The sequence below is a fragment of the Rattus norvegicus genome, chromosome X (genome assembly GCF_021556685.1).
Source record: "Rattus norvegicus strain SHRSP/BbbUtx chromosome X, alternate assembly SHRSP_T2T, whole genome shotgun sequence".
NCBI classification, from domain to species: Eukaryota; Metazoa; Chordata; class Mammalia; order Rodentia; family Muridae; genus Rattus; species Rattus norvegicus.
The window spans coordinates 67,190,078-67,209,749 of record NC_141554.1 but is presented as its reverse complement, the minus strand read 5'-3'; the positions used below and the strand labels follow the sequence as shown (position 1 = coordinate 67,209,749).

General features: G+C 53.5%; 1 protein-coding gene across 4 annotated transcripts in view; it reads right to left on the bottom strand.

Moving 5' to 3' along the window:
* Positions 1-19,672, bottom strand: part of Apoo (apolipoprotein O) — a 102,296-nt gene that overhangs the window by 28,208 nt on the left and 54,416 nt on the right. For all 4 annotated transcript variants that reach the window (XM_087600336.1, XM_087600337.1, XM_087600335.1 and 1 more), the window contains 1 exon segment: positions 4,486-4,577. In XM_087600336.1, the coding sequence (XP_087456462.1) occupies positions 4,486-4,577 (92 nt within the window).

Here is a 19,672-nt window from a genome sequence, read left to right as displayed (position 1 = left end):
ATTTTCTTTTTTTTCTTTTTTGGTTTGGGCATAGAACTTCTACACATGCTTAACAACTGTTCTACCACTGAGCTACTGTCCTAATATACCCAATTTGGGTACATTATTTTTAGCTAAATACTACTGAACAGAACAGAACTTAAGTGGCTAAGTGGTCCATCCAAGTCTGAGGTTTCTAAGAAATAAAACTAAAACTGTAAAAATGGAACTGAATGACAGAATACAAGACCAGAAAATCTCTTGGAAAATTAGTGTCCTTCTGGCTTGGTTTTGTTGTAGTAAGATATGTATACCATGACTTTTTAAAGAAAAGAAAATCTAAAAGGAGAAAAATATATACAAATATGAGCAAGTGAAAGATCTGTATGATAAAATCTTCAAGCCTCTGAGGAAAGAAATTGAAGAAGACCTCAGAAGATGGAAATATCTTCCATGCTCATGGATTGGCAGGATTAATATAGTAAAATTGGCCATTTTACCAAAAGTGATCTACAGATTCAATGCAATCCCCATCAAAATACCAATCCAATGCTTCATAGAGTTAGACAGAACAATTTGCAAATTCACCTGGAATAACAAAAATCCAGGATAGCTAAAACTATCTTCAACAATAAAAGGACTTCAGGGGGAATCACTATCCCAGAACTCAAGCAGTATTACAGAGCAATAGTGATAAAAACTGCATGGTATTGGTACAGAGACAGACAGATAGACCAATGGAATAGAATTGAAGACCCAGAAATGAACCCACACACCTATGGTCACTTGATTTTTGACAAAGGAGCCAAAACCATCCAATGGAAAAAAGATAGCATTTTCAGCAAATGGTGCTGGTTCAACTGGTGGTCAGCATGTAGAAGAATGCAGATCGATCCATTCTTATCACCCTGTACAAAGCTTAAGTCCAAGTGGATCAAGGACCTCCACATCAAACCAGATACACTCAAACTAATAGAAGAAAAAGTGGGGAAGAACCTCAAGCATATGGTCACTGGAGAAAATTTCCTGAAGAAAACACCAATGGCTTATGTTCTAAGATCAAGAATCGACAAATGGGATCTCATAAAACTACAAAGCTTCTGTAAGGCAAGGGACACTGTCGTTAGGACAAAACAGCAACCAACAGATTGGGAAAAGATCTTTACCAATCCTACAACTGATAGAGGGCTTATATCCAAAATATACAAAGAACTCACGAAGTTAGACTGCAGAGAGACAAATAACCCTATTAAAAATGGGGTTCAGAACGGGATCCCCATGGAAGGAATCAGAGAAAGGACTGGAAGAGCTTGAAGGGGCTTGAGACCCCATATGAACAACAATGCCAACCAACCAGAGCTTCCAGTGACTAAGCCATTACCCAAAGACTATACATGGACTGACCCTGGGCTCCAACCTCATAGGTAGCAATGAATATCCTAGTAAGAGCACCAGTGGAAGGGGAAGCTCTTGGTCCTGCCAAGACTGAACCCCCAGTGAACGTGATTGTTGGGGGGAGGGTGGTAATGGGGGAGGATGAGGAGGGGAACACCCATATAGAAGGGGAGAGGGAGGGGTTAGGGGAATAACAATCGAAATGTAAATAAGAAATACTCAAGTTAATAAAGATTTAAAAAAATGGGGTTCAGAGCTAAACAAAGAATTCACAGCTGAGGAATGCCGAATGGCTGAGAAGTATCTAAAGAAATATTCAACGTGTTTAGTCATCAGGGAAATGCAAATCAAAACAACCCTGAGATTTCACCTCACACCAGTCATAATGGCTAAGATCAAAAACTCCAGCTGCAGCAAATGCTGGCGAGGATGTGGAGAAAGAGGAACACTCCTCTATTGTTGGTGGGATTACAGGCTGGTACAACCATTCTGAAAATCAGTCTGGAGGTTCTTCAGAAAATTGGACATTGAACTACCTGAGGACCCAGCTATACCTCTCTTGGGCACATACCCGAAAGATACTCCAACATATAACAAAGACACATGCTCCACTATGTTCATAGCAACCTTATTTATAATAGCCAGAAGCTGGAAAGAACCCAGATGCCCTTCAACAGGGGAATGGATACAGAAAATGTGGTACATCTACACCATGGAATACTACTCAGCTATCAAAAACAATGACTTTATGAAATTCATAGGCAAATGGTTGGAACTGGAAAATATCATCCTGAGTGAGGTAACCTAATCACAGAAAAACACACATGGTATGCACTCATTGATAAGTGGCTATTAGCCCAAATGCTTGAATTACCCTAGATGCACAGAACACATGAAACTCAAGAAGGATGACCAAAATGTGAACGCTTCATTCCTTCTTTAAAAGGGGAACAAGAATACCCTTGGCAGGGAATAGAGAGGCAAAGTTTAGAACAGAGGCAGAAGGAACGCTCATTCAGAGCCTGCCCCACATGTGGCCCATACATATACAGTCACCCAATTAGACAAGACGGATGAAGCAAAGAAGTGCAGGCCGACAGGAGCCGGATGTAGATCTCTCCTGAGAGGCACAGCCAGAATACAGCAAATACATAGGCGAATGCCAGCAGCAAACCACTGAACTGAGAACGGGACCCCCATTGAAGGAATTAGAGAAAGGACTGAAAGAGCTTGAAGGGGCTCGAGACCCCATATGAACAACAATGCCAAGCAACCAGAGCTTCCAGGGACTACGCCACTACCCAAAGACTATACATGGACTTACCCTGGGCTCCAACTGCATAGGTAGCAATGAATAGCCTAGTAAGGGCACCAGTGGAACGGGAAGCCCTGGGTCCTGCCAAGGCTGGAGACCTAGTGAATGGGATTCTTTGGGGGAAAGAGGTAATGGGGGAATGATTGGAAGGGGAACACCCATATAGAATTGGGGGGGAATGTTGGCATGGAAACCAGGAAAGGGAATAACATTTGAAATGTAAATAAGAAATAACCAATTTAATAAAGATGGAAAAAAAGATTTATCATTTTAATTGTTTTAAGAGTGTAATTCAGTGGCAGTAAGATGTTCTTACTGTTCAACTGTCACCACTATCCACTTGCAGATCTTTTTCATCATGTCCTACTACTTTGGTGGTGAATACAGAAGATGGTTTGCAACAAATGCTAGGCCCAGATGGCCAAAAAGTGCCACTCTATGAGGACAACCATGACTACTTCACACCCAGCAGTCAGGCCCTGGCTACCATATACTTCTTAAACTCTAAGAGACTAGAATGATGTTCATTTTTTTTCTATTATCTAAATAAGGCAGACATTATTTATTCTTCCTGGGCTGAAACAAAACAGGACAAGAACATTAACTACATGCCTCCAGGATTGTTGCAATCTCAGCTATGAGGGTTCTGCTGGTTCTCATAACCAAAAACATCAGTTTCCCACTGCTCAGGCCACCAGAGTCCCACCTACAACTGACTGGAAATGAAGAATCCAAGGGGCCCAGTCTTAGGCTGGTCTGGCTCACAGCCCTCAGAGCCTGATTCTGATGATTGCACTGCTGTCTCTTCCTAGGACAGCATCTCCATGTGATAGGAAGTTCTGGCAAGTCAGTCCTTATGTCCCTACAGTGAAGAGGACCTCAAATCCTGAAGCTCATCTTCCTCTTGCCAGTTTTCCCAGTGATTCTATGTGTACTGTATCACTGACTCCAGACCAGCATCTAAAGCTTATATTCCCAAACACCTTGACATTTGAATCACCTGGAAGCCCTGCTTATGGCAACACATATGGCAAGTCCACATGCTTACACTGCCGGATTCGAGTATTGTGGGTGGGGCCTGAGAAATGGTATCTCTGACAAGTTCCCAGTAGATGCTGATGCTATCGATCTTAAGGCCATGTTTGGAAACTCTATACTCTATCTTTACACAAGTTATCAGCCAACCCTGGTCCATCTACTTGTCATGATATCATCAAACTGAAGTCTGAAGGGAAAGAAAAGGACAGTTAACTGAGAGCGCCAATGAGTACCTCCACACCAGAGGGGACCACACACATGCTGCAATAAGGAAAGTGAGCCTGGCACTAATACCAACCAGAAAGCATGAAGGCTAGAGCAGTCTATACAGACAATGCCAGTGAGCGTAGGCTGAAAGTACTGTGTAATTATCAGCTTTGGAAGTTGAGTCTTTACTTCTTTTTTCTTTTTTTTTTTTTTTTTTTTGGTTCTTTTTTTTGGAGCTGGGGACCGAACCCAGGGCCTTGCGCTTCCTAGGTAAGCGCTCTACCACTGAGCTAAATCCCCAGCCCTGAGTCTTTACTTCTTATACATGTATATAAATGCTATTTCAAATTTACTTGGATTAATAGTCAAATTAGCATGTATTTTATGGACACTGACATAATTGACATGAGGTAAATAATGAGGAGAAACTTTTAAATTACCTATGAAAGACACTTTAGTTTGGTGTTATAAGAACTGCGACATAAAATAAGCAGCAGACGTATCACTCACACATGAATGAACAATAGCCTTGCTTACTGGGTCTGACTTACCTGGGCAATAGTGATGGCTTGTTGTGGGTAATAGACAGAGGCACCTAACCCCATGAAGAAAGGAGGATACACCAGCTTCTTTATTTTTGAACCTAATCAATAAAAAGTGGTATATACCATCAGAAGATTTGACATTCTTACTCTCACAATTTACTTTATACTCTTAATGCCAAGCACAGTACCGTTGACTCTAAATTGAGATATTACTTAAGAGTACATACAACAAAATGAATTGCTACTTTACAGCTTTGCAATATAATTCATACATTTCACCCACTTAAAGTACAAAAGGTGACTTTTAGTATGTTCATAAAGCTGGGTAACCATCACCATGGTAAAGTATATTATTCTCAAAAGAAACCCCCATTCTTTGAGGGTAAAGCGATTCTGCGTCTCTGCCTCTCTGCCTCTGGCTCTGCCTCTCTGCCTCTGCCTCTGCCTCTGTCTCTGCCTCTGCCTCTCTGCCTCTGCCTGTCTGTCTCTCTGCCTATCTGTCTCTCTGCCTATCTGTCTCTCTGCCTCTGCATCTGCCCCTGCCTCTCTGTCTCTGCCTCTGCCTCTGTGTCTGCCTCTTTGTCTCTCTTCTTCTGCCTCTGCCTCTCTGTCTCTCTGTCCCTGCCTCTGCATCTGCGTCTTTCTCTGCCTCTGCCTCTGCCTCTCTGTCTCTCTGCCTTTCTGTCTCTCTGCCTCTGACTCTGCCTCTGCCTCTGTCTCTGACTCTCTGTCTCTCTGTCTCTGCATCTGCTTCTGCCTCTGTATCTCTGTCTCTGCCTCTGCCTCTGCGTCTCTCTCTGCCTCTGCCTCTGTCTCTCTGCCTCTCGGTCTCTCTGTCTCTGCCTCTGCCTCTATCTCTCTGCCTCTGCCTCTCTGTCTCTGTCTTTCATCTCTCTGTCTCTGCCTCTCTGCCTCTAACTCTCTGCTTCTGCCTCTGCCTCTCTGTCTCTCTGTCTCTGCCTCTGCTTCTCCCTCTGCCTCTGCCTCTGTCTCTCTGCCTCTCTGTCTCCCTGTCTCTGTCTCTCGATCTCTCTGCTTCTGCCTCTACCTATTTGCCTATCTGCCCTACCTCGGCCTCTGTCTCTCTGCCTCTGCCTCTGTGACTCAGCCTCTGCCTCTGTCTCTGCCTCTCTGTGTCTCTGCCTCTGCTTCTGTCTCTGCCTCTCTGTCTCTGCCTCTCTGCCGCTGCCTCTGCCTCTCTGTGTCTCTGCCTCTATGTTTCTTTCTCTGACCCTCTGCTTCTACCTCTGCCTCTAACTCTGACTGTCTGTCTTTGGCTCTCTGCCTCTCTGACTCTGCCTATCTGTCTCTCTGCCTCTCTGTCTCTCTGCTCTACATCTGCCTCTGCCTCTGCCTCTCTGCCTCTCTATCTCTGCATCTGTCTCTCTGTCTCTGCCTCTCTGCCTCTACGTCTGTGCCTCTGCCTCTGCCTCTCTGTCACTCTACCTCTGCATCTGCCTCTCCCTCTCTGTCTCTCTGCCTCTGCCTCTGCCTCTCTGACTCTGTCTCTGCCTCTGTCTCTCTGTCTCTCTATCTCTGACTTTGCCTCTGCATCTCCCTCTGCCTCTGCCTCTCGGTCTCTCTGCCTCTGCCTCTGAATCTGCCTCTCTGTATCTCTACCTCGGCCTCTGCCTCTGCCTCTCTGTCTCTCCGTCTCCGCCTCTGCCTCTGCCTCTCTGTCTCTGTGTCTCGGCCTCTCTGTTTCTTTCTCTGACCCTCTGCTTCTACCTCTGCCTCTACCTCTCTGTCTCCCTGCCTCTGCCTCTGCCTCTGCACTCTGCCTCTGCCTCTGTCTCTATGCCTCTGTCTCCCTGCAACTGCCTCTGCCTCTGCCTCTCTGCCTCTGCCTCTCTGTGTCTCTGCCTCTGCCTCAGTCTCTGCCTCTCGGTGTCTCTACCTCTATGCCTCTGCCTCTGCCTCTCTGTGTCTCTGCCTCTCTGTTTCTTTCTCTGACCCTCTGCTTCTAAATCTGCCTCTACCTCTCTGTCTCTGTCTCTGCCTCTCTGTCTCTCTGTCTCTCTGTATCTGCCTCTCTGCCTCTCGGCTTCTCTCCCTCTGCCTCTGTCTCTGCCTCTGCCTCTCTGTCTCTCTGTCTCTGCCTCTGTCTCTCTGTCTCTGCCTCTGCCTCTGCATCTCTCTCTGCCTCTGCCTCAGTATCTCTCCCTCTCGGTCTCTGTCTCTGCCTCTGCCTCTGCCTCTGTCTCTCTGCTTCTGCCTCTCTGCCTCTGCCTCTGCCTCTGCCTCTCTACCTCTGCCTCTGCCTCTGCCTCTCTGCCTCGACCTCTCTGCCTTTCTGTCTCTCTGCCTCTCTGTCTATGCCTCTCTGCCTATGCCTCTGCCTCTGCACTCTGCCTCTGCTCTGCCTCTGCCTCTGTCTCTCTGTCACTCTGCCTCTGTCTCTCTGCCTCTGCCTCTGCCTCTGCCTCTCTGCCTCTCTGCCTCAGCCTCTCTGCCTCTGCCTCTACCTCTGCCTCTTTGCCTCGGCCTGTCTGCCTCTCTGCCTCTGCCTCTCTGTCTCTCTAGCTCTCTGTCTCTGCCTCTCTGACTATGCCTCTGTCTCTCTGTCTCTATGTCATTGCCTATGCCTCTGTCTGTCTCTACTTCTGCCTCTGCATCTCCCTCTGCCTCTGCCTCTCTGCCTCTATGCCTCTGCCTCTGCCTCTTCCTCTCTGTTTCTCTGTCTCTGCCTCTGCCTCTGCCTCTCTGTCTTTCTGTCTCTGCCTCTGCCTCTGCGTCTCTCTCTGCCTCTGCCTCGGTCACTCTACCTCTCTCTCTCTGCCTCTGTCTCTCTGCCTCTGCCTCTGCCTCTCTGTCTCTCGGGCTCTGCCTCTGCATCTGCGTCTCTCTCTGCCTCTGCCTCTCTGTCTCTCTGTCTCTACCTCTGCCTCTCTGCCTATCTGCCTCTGCCTCTACCTCTCTGCCTCTGCCTCTCTGTGTCTCTCCCTCTGCTTCTGTCTCTGCCTCTCTGTGTCTCTGCCTCTCTCCCTCTGCCTCTGCCTCTTTGTATGTCTGCCTCTCTGTTTCTTTCTCTGACCCTCTGCTTCTACCTTTGCCTCTACCTCTCTGTCTCAATGTCACTGCCTCTCTGCCTCTCTGCCTCTGCCTCTCTCTCTCCATCTGCCTCTCTGTCTCTATGTCTCTGCCTCTGACTCTACCTCTGTCTCTCTGTCTCTGCTTCTGCCTCTGCGTTTCTCTCTGCCTCTGCCTCTGTCTCTCTGCCTCTTGGTCTCTCTGTCTCTGCCTCTGCCTCTGCCTCTCTGTCTCTCTGTCTCTGCCTCTGGCTCTGCCTCTGCCTCTGTCTCTCTGTCTCTGCCTCTGCCTCTGCCTCTCTGTCTCTCTGTCTCTGCCTCTGGCTCTGCCTCTGCCTCAGCCTCTACCGTTCTGTCTCTCTGCCAATGCTTCTCTGTTTCTCTGCCTCTGCCTCTGCCTCTTTGCCTCGGCCTGTCTGCCGCTCTGCCTCTGCCTCTCTGTCTCTCTGCCTCTCTGCCTATGCCTCTCCCTCTGCCTGTCTGCCTGTGCTCTATGTCTGCCTCTGCCTCTGTCTCTCTGACTCTCAGCGTCTGTCTCTCTGCCTCTGCCTCTGTCTCTCTGCCTCTATGCCTCAGCCTCTCCCTCTGCCTCTGCCTCTCTGTCTCTCTGCCTCTCTGCCTATGCCTCTCCCTCTGCCTGTCTGCCTGTGCTCTATGTCTGCCTCTGCCTCTGTCTCTCTGTCTCTCTGACTCTCAGCGTCTGTCTCTCTGCCTCTGCCTCTGTCTCTCTGCCTCTATGCCTCAGCCTCTCCCTCTGCCTCTGCCTCTCTGTCTCTCTGCCTCTGTCTATGCCTCTCACTCTGCCTCTGTCTCTGCCTCTCTTTCTCTATACCTCTGCCTCTGCCTCTCTGTCTCTCTGTCTCTGCCTCTGCCTATGTGACTCTCTCTGCCTCTGCCTCTGCCTCTCTGTCACTCTGCCTCTCCCTCTCTGCCTCTGCCTCTGACTCTTGTCTCTGCCTCTGCCTCTCTGGGTCTGCCTCTGCCCCTCTGCCTCTGCCTCTGCCTCTGCCTCTCTGCTTCTACCTCTCAGACTCACTGCCTCGCTGTCTCTCTGTCCCTCTGCCTCTCTGTCTCTGCCTCTGTGCCTCTGCCGCTCTGCCTCTCTGCCTCGGCCTCTGTCTCTGTCTCTCTGTCTCTCTGTCTCTGCCTCTGCCTCTCTGTTTCTCTGTCTCTGCCTCTGCCTCTCTGTCTCTCTGCCTCTGCCTCTGGCTCTGCCTCTGTCTCTCCACCTCTGCCTCTGCCTCTCTGTCTCTCTGTCTCTGCCTATTCTTCTGGGTCTCTCTCTGCCTCTGCCTCTCTGCCTCTGCCTCTCTGTCGCTCTGTCTCTCTGCCTCTCTGCCTATGCCTCTGCCTCTTCCTGTCTGCCTGTGCTCTACCTCTGCCTCTCTGTCTCTCTGTCTCTGCCTCTACTTCTGCGTCTCTCTCTGCCTCTGTCTCTGTCACTCTACCTCTCTCTCTGCCTCTGTCTCTCTGTCTCTGCCTCTGCCTCTCTGTCTCTCTGTCTCTCTGCTTCTGCCTCTGCCTCTCTGTCTCTGCCTCTGCCTCTGCATCTCTCTCTGCCTCTGTCTCTCTGCCTCTCTGTCTCTCTGTCTCTCTACCTGTGCCTCTGCCTCTGTCTCTCTATCTCTATGTCTCTGCTTCTGCCTCTGCCTCTCTGTCTCTCTGTCTCTGCCTCTGCCTCTGCGTCGCTCTCTGCCTCTGTCTCTCTCACTCTACCTCTCTCTCTCTGCCTCTGTCTCTCTGCCTCTGCCTCTCTGTCTCTCTGTCTCTCTGCTTCTGCCTCTGCCTCTCTGTCTCTCTGTCTCTGCCTCTGCCTCTGCCTCTACCTCTCTTTGTCTCTGCCTCTCTATTTCTTTCTCTGACCCTCTGCTTCTACCTCTGCCTCTACCTCTGCCTCTACCTCTCTGTCTCTCTGTCTCTCTGTCTCTGCCTCTCTGTCTCTGTCTCTGCCTCTGCCTCTGTCTCTCTGTCTCTGCCTCTGCCTCTGCGTCTCTCTCTGCCTCTGCCTCTGTCTCTCTGCCTCTCAGTCTCTCTGTGTCGGCCTCTGCCTCTGCCTCTGCCTCTTCCTGTCTGCCTGTGCTCTACCTCTGCCTCTCTGTCTCTCTGTCCTGCCTCTACTTCTGCGTCTCTCTCTGCCTCTGTCTCTGTCACTCTACCTCTCTCTCTGCCTCTGTCTCTCTGTCTCTGCCTCTGCCTCTCTGTCTCTCTGTCTCTCTGCTTCTGCCTCTGCCTCTCTGTCTCTGCCTCTGCCTCTGCATCTCTCTCTGCCTCTGTCTCTCTGCCTCTCTGTCTCTCTGTCTCTCTACCTGTGCCTCTGCCTCTGTCTCTCTGTCTCTATGTCTCTGCTTCTGCCTCTGCCTCTCTGTCTCTCTGTCTCTGCCTCTGCCTCTGCGTCGCTCTCTGCCTCTGTCTCTCTTACTCTACCTCTCTCTCTCTGCCTCTGTCTCTCTGCCTCTGCCTCTCTGTCTCTCTGTCTCTCTGCTTCTGCCTCTGCCTCTCTGTCTCTCTGTCTCTGCCTCTGCATCGGCGTCTCTCTCTGCCTCTGTCTCTCTGCCTCTCTGTCTCCCTGTCTCTGCCTCTGCCTCTGCCTCTACCTCTCTGTGTCTCTGCCTCTCTATTTCTTTCTCTGACCCTCTGCTTCTACCTCTGCCTCTACCTCTGCCTCTACCTCTCTGTCTCTCTGTCTCTCTGTCTCTGCCTCTCTGTCTCTGTCTCTGCCTCTGCCTCTGTCTCTCTGTCTCTGCCTCTGCCTCTGCGTCTCTCTCTGCCTCTGCCTCTGTCTCTCTGCCTCTCAGTCTCTCTGTGTCGGCCTCTGCCTCTGCCTCTGCCTCTGCCTCTTCCTGTCTGCCTGTGCTCTACCTCTGCCTCTCTGTCTCTCTGTCTCTGCCTCTACTTCTGCGTCTCTCTCTGCCTCTGTCTCTGTCACTCTACCTCTCTCTCTGCCTCTCTGTCTCTCTGTCTCTGCCTCTGCCTCTGCCTCTACCTCTCTGTGTCTCTGCCTCTCTATTTCTTTCTCTGACCCTCTGCTTCTACCTCTGCCTCTACCTCTGCCTCTACCTCTCTGTCTCTCTGTCTCTCTGTCTCTGCCTCTCTGTCTCTGTCTCTGCCTCTGCCTCTGTCTCTCTGTCTCTGCCTCTGCCTCTGCATCTCTCTCTGCCTCTGCCTCTGTCTCTCTGCCTCTCAGTCTCTCTGTGTCGGCCTCTGCCTCTGCCTCTGTCTCTCTGCCTCTGCCTCTTTGGCTCTCTGTTTCTGCCTCTGTCTCTCTGTCTCTCTGTCTCTGCCTCTCTGTCTCTGTCTCTGCCTCTGCCTCTGTCTCTCTGCCTCTACCTCTGCCTCTGCGTCTCTCTCTGCCTCTGCCTCTGCATCTGTCTCTGTCTCTGTCTATCTGTCTCTCTGTTTCTGCCTCTCTGCCTCTGCCTCTCTGTCTCTCTGTCTATGCCTCTCTGCCTCTGCCTCTCTGCCTCTGCTCTACCTCTGCCTCGGTCTCTCTGTCTCTATGCCTCTGCCTCTGCCTCTATGTCTCTCTGTCTCTTTGCCTCTGCGTCTGCCTCTGCCTCTCTGTCTCTCTGCCTCTGTCTCTAGCTCTGCCTCTGCCTCTGCCTCTGTCTCTGCCTATGTCTCTCTGTCTCTATGTCTCTCCCTCTACCTCTGCCTCTGTCTCTCTGTCTCTGCCTCTGCGTCTCCCTCTGCCTCTGCTCCTCTGCCTCTGCCTCTCTGCCTGTGCCTCTCTGCCTCTATGCCTCTGCCTCTGCGTCTCTCTCTGCCTCTGCCTCTGCATCTGTCTCTGTCTCTGTCTATCTGTCTCTCTGTTTCTGCCTCTCTGCCTCTGCCTCTCTGTCTCTCTGTCTCTGCCTCTCTGTCTCTCTGCCTCTCTGTCTATGCCTCTCTGCCTCTGCCTCTCTGCCTCTGCTCTACCTCTGCCTCGGTCTCTCTGTCTCTATGCCTCTGCCTCTGCCTCTATGTCTCTCTGTCTCATTGCCTCTGCGTCTGCCTCTGCCTCTCTGTCTCTCTGCCTCTGTCTCTAGCTCTGCCTCTGCCTCTGCCTCTGTCTCTGCCTATGTCTCTCTGTCTCTATGTCTCTCCCTCTACCTCTGCCTCTGTCTCTCTGTCTCTGCCTCTGCGTCTCCCTCTGCCTCTGCTCCTCTGCCTCTGCCTCTCTGCCTGTGCCTCTCTGCCTCTATGCCTCTGCCTCTGCCTCTGCCTCTGCCTCTTCATCTGCCTCTCTGCCTCCGCCTCTGCATCTGCCTCTCTGTCTCTCTACCTGTGCTTCTGCCTCTGCCTCTCTGTCTCTCTGTCTCTGCCTCTGCCTCTGCCTCTCTGTCTCTCTGTCTCTGCCTCTACTTCTGCGTCTCTCTCTCTGCCTCTGTCTCTGTCACTCTACCTCTCTCTCTGCCTCTGTCTCTCTGTCTCTGCCTCTGCCTCTCTGTCTCTCTGTCTCTCTGCTTCTGCCTCTGCCTCTCTGTCTCTGCCTCTGCCTCTGCATCTCTCTCTGCCTCTGTCTCTCTGCCTCTCTGTCTCTCTGTCTCTCTACCTGTGCCTCTGCCTCTGCCTCTCTGTCTCTCTGTCTCTGCCTCTACCTCTGCCTCTCTGTCTCTCTGTCTCTGCCTCTACTTCTGCGTCTCTCTCTCTGCCTCTGTCTCTGTCACTCTACCTCTCTCTCTGCCTCTGTCTCTCTGTCTCTGCCTCTGCCTCTCTGTCTCTCTGTCTCTCTGCTTCTGCCTCTGCCTCTCTGTCTCTGCCTCTGCCTCTGCATCTCTCTCTGCCTCTGTCTCTCTGCCTCTCTGTCTCTCTGTCTCTGCCTCTGCCTCTCTGCCTCGGTCTCTCTGTGTCTCTGTCTCTGCCTCTGTCGCTGCCTCTCTGTGTCTCTGCCTCTCTGTTTCTTTCTCTGATCCTCTGCTTCTACATCTGCCTCTACCTCTCTGTCTCTCTGTCACTGCCTCTCTGTCTCGGTCTCTGTCTCTGCCTCTGCCTCTGCCTCTGTCTCTCTGTCTCTGCCTCTGCCTCTGCGTCTCTCTGCCTCTGCCTCTGCCTCTGCCTCTGCCTCTCTGCCTGTCTGTTTCTGCCTCTGTCTCTCTATCTCTCTGTCCCTGCCTCTGCCTCTGCCTCTGCCTCTCTGCTGCTCTGCCTCTCTGCCTCTCTGTCTCTGCCTCTGCCACTGCCTCTGCCTCTGCCTCTGCCTCTGCCTCTGCCTCTCTGCCTCTTCCTCTGCCTCTCTGCCTCTGTCTCCCTGCGTCTGCTTCTGGCTCTCAATCTGCCTCTGCCTCTCTGCCTCCGCCTCTCTGCCTCTGCCTCTGCCTATGCCTCTCTGCCTCGGCTCTGCCTCTCTGCCTACGCCTCGGCCTCTGCCTCTCTGCCTCGGTTCTGCCTCTGCCTCTGCCTCTGCCTCTGCCTCTGCCTCTGCCTCTGCCTCTGCCTCTGCCTCTCCCTCTGCCTCTGCCTCTCTGTCTCTCTGCCTCTGTCTCTGCCTCTGACTCTGTCTCTGCCTCTGCCTCTGCCTCTGCATCTCTCTCTGCCTCTGTCTCTCTGCCTCTCTGTCTCTCTGTCTCTGCCTCTGCCTCTCTGCCTCGGTCTCTCTGTGTCTCTGTCTCTGCCTCTGTCGCTGCCTCTCTGTGTCTCTGCCTCTCTGTTTCTTTCTCTGATCCTCTGCTTCTACATCTGCCTCTACCTCTCTGTCTCTCTGTCACTGCCTCTCTGTCTCGGTCTCTGTCTCTGCCTCTGCCTCTGCCTCTGTCTCTCTGTCTCTGCCTCTGCCTCTGCGTCTCTCTGCCTCTGCCTCTGCCTCTGCCTCTCTGCCTGTCTGTTTCTGCCTCTGTCTCTCTATCTCTCTGTCCCTGCCTCTGCCTCTGCCTCTGCCGCTCTGCCTCTCTGCCTCTCTGTCTCTGCCTCTGCCACTGCCTCTGCCTCTGCCTCTGCCTCTGCCTCTGCCTCTGCCTCTGCCTCTCTGCCTCTGTCTCCCTGCGTCTGCTTCTGGCTCTGAATCTGCCTCTGCCTCTCTGCCTCCGCCTCTCTGCCTCTGCCTCTGCCTCTGCCTCTCTGCCTCGGCCTGTCTGCCTCTCTGCCTATGCCTCGGCCTCTGCCTCTCTGCCTCGGTTCTGCCTCTGCCTCTGCCTCTGCCTCTGCCTCTGCCTCTGCCTCTGCCTCTGCCTCTGCCTCTGCCTCTGCCTCTGCCTCTGCCTCTCCCTCTGCCTCTGCCTCTCCCTCTGCCTCTGCCTCTCTGTCTCTCTGCCTCTGTCTCTGCCTCTGACTCTGTCTCTGCCTCTGCCTCTCTGTCTCTCTACCTTTGCCTCTGCCTCTGCCTCTCTGTCTCTCTCCCTCTGTCTCGTTGCCTCCGCCTCTGCATTTCTGCCTCTCGGTCGCAGCCTCTGCCTCTCTGTCTCTCTACCTCTGCCTCTGCCTCTGCCTCTGCCCCTGCCTCTGCCTCTGCCTCTGCCTCTCTGTCTCTCTGTCACTGCCTCTGCCTCTGCGTCTCTCTCTGCCTCTGCCTCTGTCTCTCTGCCTCTCTCTCTCTGCCTCTGCCTCTGCCTCTCTGTCTCTGCCTCTGCCCCTCTGCTTCTGCCTCTGACTATCTGCCTCTCTGACTCTCTGCCTCTCTGTCTCTCTGTCCCACTGCCTCTCTGTCTCTGCCTCTCTGCCTCTGCCTCTGCCTCTATCTCTCTGCCACACTGACTCTGTCTCTGTCTCTCTGTCTTTCTGTCTCTGCCTCTCTGCCTCTGTCTCTTCCTCTGCCTCTCTCTCTCTATCTGCCTCTGCCTCTGCCTCTGTCTACCTCTGCCTCTCTGTCTCTGCCTCTGCATCTGCCTCTCTGCCTCTGCCTCTGCCTATCTGTCCCTCTGCCTCTGACTCTGTCTCTGCCTCTGTCTATCTGTCTCTCTGCCTCTGTCTCTCTGCCTCTGCCTCTGCCTCTCTGTCTCTCTGCCTCTGTCTCTCTGCCTCTGCCTCTGCATCTGTCTCTCTGCCTCTCTGCGTCACCGTCTGCCTCTGCCCCTCTGTCTCTTTGCCTCTGTCTCTAGCTCTGCATCTGCCTCTCCCTCTCCCTCTGTCTCTCTGTCTCTATGTCTCTACCTCTGCCTCTGCCTCTGTCTTTCTGTCTCTGCTTCTGCCTCTGCCTCTGCCTCTACCTCTATGTCTCTCTGCCTCTGTCTCTAGCTCTGCTTCTGCCTCTGCCTCTGCCTGTGCCTCTATGCCTCTGCCTCTGCCTCTCTGGCTCTGCCTCTGCCTCTCTGCCTCTGCCTCTGCATCTGTCTCTCTGTCTCTGCCTCTGCCTCTGCCTCTACCTCTCTGTCTCTTTGTCTCTGCCTCTGCCTCTACCTCTCTGTCTCTCTGTCTCTGCCTCTGCGTCTCTCTCTGCCTCTGCCTCTGTCAATCTACCTCTCTGTCTCTGCTTCTGCCACTGCGTCTCTCTCTGCCTCTGCCTCTGTCACTCTACCTCTCTCTCTCTGCCTCTGTTTCTCTGCCTCTGCCTCTGCCTCTCTGTCTCTCTGCTTCTGCCTCTGCCTCTCTGTCTCTCCCGCTCAGCCTCTGCCTCTGTCTCTCTGCCTCTCTGTCTCTCTGTCTCTGCCTCTGCCTCTCTGCCTATCTGCCCTGCCTCTGCCTCTGCCTCTCTGTGTCTCTCCCTCTGCTTCTGTCTCTGCCTCTCTCTGTCTCTGCCTCTCTCCCTCTGCCTCTGCCTCTATGTGTCGCTGCCTCTCTGTTTCTTTCTCTGACACTCTGCTTCTACCTTTGCCTCGACCTCTCTGTCTCACTGTCACTGCCTCTCTGTCTCTCTGTCTCTCTGTCTCTCTGTATCTGCCTCTCTGCCTCTCTGCCTTTGCCTCTGCCTCTCTGTCTCTGCCTCTGCCTCTCTGTCTCTATGTCTCTGCCTCTGCGTCTGCCTCTGTCTCTCTGTCTCTGCTTCTACCTCTGAATTTCTCTCTGCCTCTGCCTCTGTCTCTGTGCCTCTTGGTCTCTCTGTCTCTGCCTCTGTCTCTCTGCCTCTGCCCCTATGTCTCTGTATCTGTCTCTGGCTCTCTGGCTCTGCCTCTGCCTCTGTCTCTCTGTGTCTCTGGCTCTGGCTCTGGCTCTGCCTCTGTCTCAGCCTCTTCCTTACTGTCTCTCTGACAATGCCTCTCTGTTTCACTGCCTCTGCCTCTGCCTCTACCTCTCTGCCTCAGCCTGTCTGCCTCTCTGCTTCTGCCTCTGCCTCTGCCTCTTTGCCTGGACCTGTCTGCCTCTCTGCCTCTGCCTCTCTGTCGCTCTGTCTCTCTGCCTCTCAGTCTCTGCCTCTCTGCCTATGCCTCTGCCTCTTCCTGTCTGCCTGTGCTCTACCTCTGCCTCTGCCTCTGCCTCTGTCTCTCAGTCCCTCTGTCTCTCAGCATCTGTCTCTCTGCCTCTGCCTCTGCCTCTGCCTCTCTGTGTCTCTGCCTCTCTGTTTCTTTCTCTGACCCTCTGCTTCTACCTCTGCCTCTACCTCTCTGTCTCTCTGTTTCTGCCTCTCTTTCTCTCTGTCGCCCTGACTCTGCCTCTCTGCCTATCGGCCTCTCTGCCTCTGCCTCTGCCTCTGTCTCTGCCTCTCTGTCTCTCTGTCTCTGCCTCTGCCTCTGTCTCTCTGTCTCTGTCTCTGCCTCTGCGTCTCTCTCTGCCTCTGCCTCTGCCTCTGTCTCTCTGCCTCTGCCTCTCTGCCTCTCTGCCTCTGCCTCTGTCTATCTGTCTCTGCCTCTGCCTCTCTGTCTCTCTGTCTCTGCCTCTCTGCCTCTGCCTCTCTGTCTCTCTATCTCTGTGTCTCTGCCTCTGCCTCTGCCTCTTCCTCAGCCTCTGCCTCTCTGTCTCTCTTCCTCTGCCTCTGCCTCGATGCCTCTGCCTCTGTGCCTCTGCATCTCTGCCTCGGCCTGTCTGCCTCTCTGCCTCTGTCTCTCTGTCTCTCTGTCTCTCTGCCTCTGTCTCTCTGCCTCTGCCTCTGCATCTCTCTCTCTGCCTCTCTGCGTCTGCCTCTGCCTCTGTCTCTATGCCTCTGTCTCTATGCCTCTGTCTCTATGCCTCTGTCTATAGCTCTGCCCCGCCTCTGCCTCTCTGCCTCTGCCTCTGCCTCTGCCTCTGTCTCTGCCTCTGCCTCTCTGTCTCTCTGTCTCTGCCTCTGCCTCTGTCTCTCTGTCTCTGCCTCTGCGTCTCTCCCTGCCTCTGCCTCTGTCTCTCTGCCTCTCTGCCTCAGCTTCTCGCTCTGCCTCTGCTTCTCTGTCTCTCTGCCTTTGTCTATGCCTCTCACTCTGCCTCTGCCTCTGTCTCTGCCTCTCTGTATCTCAACCTCTGCCTCTGCCTCTCTGTCTCTCTGTCTCTGCCTCTGCCTCTGTCTTGGCCTCTGCGTCTCTCTCTGCCTCTGCCTCTATCTCTCTGACTCACTATCACTCTGTCTCTGCCTCTGCCTCTGCCTCTGCCTCTGTCTCTCTGCCTCTGCCTCTCTGTCTCTGCCTCTGTCTATCTGTCAATCTGTCTCTGCCTCTGCCTCTATGCCTCTCTGTCTCTGCATCTGTCTCTCTGTCTCTCTGTCTCTCTGTCTCTACCTCTGCCTCTGCCTCTCTGTCTCTCTGTCTCTGTCTCTGGCTCTGCCTCAGCCTCTACCTTTCTGTCTCTCTGCCTATGCCTCTCTGTTTCTCTGCCTCTGCCTCTGCCTCTCTGCCTCGGCCTCTCTGCCTCTCTGTCTCTCTGTCTCTCTGTCTCTGCCTCTCTGCCTATGCCTCTGCCTCTGCCTGTCTGCCTGTGCTCTACCTCTGCCTCTGTCTCTGTCTCTCTGTCTCTCTGTCTCTCAGCATCTGTCTCTCTGCCTCTGCCTCAGCCTCTCCCTCTGCCTCTCTGCCTCTATCTATGCCTCTCACTCTGCCTCTGCCTCTGTATCTGCCTCTCTGTCTCTCTACCTCTGCCTCTGCCTCTGCCTCTCTGTCTCTCTGCCTCTGCCTCTGCCTCTGCATCTGCCTCTCTGTCTCTCTATCTCTGCCTCTGCATCTGCCTCTGCCTCTCTGTCTCTCTGTCTCGGCCTCTGCCTCTGCATCTCTGCATCTCTGCCTCTCTGCCTCTGCCTCTCTGTGGCTCTGCCTCTACCTCTCTGCCTCTGCCTCTGCCTCTGCCCCTCTGCCTCGGCCTCTGCCTCTCTGTCTCTCTGTCTCTGCCTTTGCTCTGCCTCTGCCTCTGCCTCTGCCTCTGTCTCTCTGTCTCTGCCTCTGCCTCTGCCTTTGCCTCTGCCTCTGCATCTGCGTCTCTGCCTCTGTCTCTCTGCCTCTGCCTCTGCCTTTGCCTCTGCCTCTGCATCTGCCTCTCTGCCTCTGCCTCTGCCTCTGCGTCTCTTTCTGCCTCTGCCTCTGCATCTGCGTCTCTCTCTGCCTCTGCATCTGCGTCTCTCTCTGCCTCTGCATCTGCGTCTCTCTCTGCCTCTGCCTCTGTCTCTCTGCCTCACTGTCTCTGGGTCTCTACCTCTCTGTCTGTGTGCCTCTGCCTCTGCCTCTGCCTCTCTGCCTATCTGCCCTGCCTCTGCCCCTGTCTCAACCTCTCTGCCTCTGCCTCTCTGCCTCTGCCTCTGTCTCTCTGCCTCTGCGTCTGCCTCTGCCTCTCTGCCTCTACCTCTCTGTGTCTCTGCCTCTGCCTCTCTGTGTCTCTGCCTCTCTGTGTCTCTGCCTCTCTGCTTCTGCCTCTCTCTGTGTGTCTCTCCCTCTGTTCCTTTCTTTGAACCTCTGCTTCTACCTCTGCCTCTACCTCTCTGTCTCTGCCTCTGCCTCTGTCTCTCTGCCTCTCGGACTCTATCTCTGCATCTGCCCCTGCCTCTGCCTCTGTCTCTCTGCATCTGCCTCTCTGTCTCTGCCTCTGTCTCTCTCTCTCTGCCTCTCTGTCTCTCTGCCTCTGTCTCTTTTCCTCGGCTCTGCCTCTCTATCTCTCTGTCTCTGCCTTTGCCTCTGCCTCTGCATCTGCCTCGATGACTCTGCCTCTCCCTCTGCGTCTCTCTCTGCCACTGCCTCTGCATCTGTGTCTCTCTCTGCCTCTGCCTCTGTCTCTCTGTCTCTCTGTCTCTGCCTCTCTGTGTCTCTGCCTCTGCCTCTGTCTCTGCCTCTCTGTGTCTCTGCCTCTCTGCTTCTGCCTCTACTTCTGTGTCTCTGCCTCTCTGTTTCTTTCTTTGAACCTCTGCTTCTACCTCAGCCTCTACCTCTCTGTCTCTCTGTCTCTCTGTCTCTGCCTCTCTGTCTCTCTGCCTCTGCCTCTGCCTCTCTGTGTCTCTCTCTCTGCCTCTGTATCTGCCTCTCTGTGTCTCTGCCTCTCAGCCTCTGCCTCTGCCTCTCTGTGTCTCTGCCTCTCTGTTTCTTTCTTTGACCCTCTCCTTCTACCTCTGCCTCTACCTCTCTGTCTCTTTCTCTGCCTCTCTGCCTCTCTGACTCTGCCTCTCTGCCTCTCTGCCTCTGCCTCTCTGCCTCTGCCTCTCTGTCTCTCTGTCTCCCTGTCTCTGCCTCTGTCTCTCTATCTCTGCCTCTGCCTCTGCGTCTCTCTCTGCCTCTGCCTCTGCCTCTGCGTCTCTCTCTGCCTCTGCCTCTGTCTCTCTGCCTCTCGGTCTCTCTGTCTCTGCCTCTGCCTCTGACTCTGTCTCTCTGCCTCTGTCTCAATGCCTCTGCCACTGCCTCTCTGTCCCTGCCTCAGTCTCTCTGTCTCTCTGTATCTTCCTCTCTGACTCTCTGTCTCTGCCTCTGCCTCTCTGTCTCTCTATCTCTGCCTCTGTCTCTTTCTCTGCCTCTAACCTCTACCTCTGCCTCTGCCTCTGCCTCTGCCTCTGCCTCTGCCTCTCTGTCTCTCTGCCTCTGTCTCGTTGCCTCTGTCTCTCTGCCTCTCTGCCTCTCTGCCTCTCTGCCTCTCTTTCTCTGCCTCTGCCTCTCTGTCTCTCTGCCTCTGCCTCTGCCTCTGCCTCTCTGCCTATCTGCCCTGCCTCTGCCTCTTCCTCTGCCACTCTACCTCTGCCTCTCTGTGTCTCTCCCTAGACCTCTGTATCTGCCTCTCTCTGTCTCTGCCTCTCAGGTTCTGCCTCTGCCCCTCTGTGTCTCTGCCTCTCTGTTTCTTTCTTTGACCCTCTCCTTCTACCTCTGACTCTACCTCTGCCTCTACCTCTGTCTCTGCCTCTGCGCCTCTGCCTCTCTGCCTCTCTGCCTCTGCCTCTCTGCCTC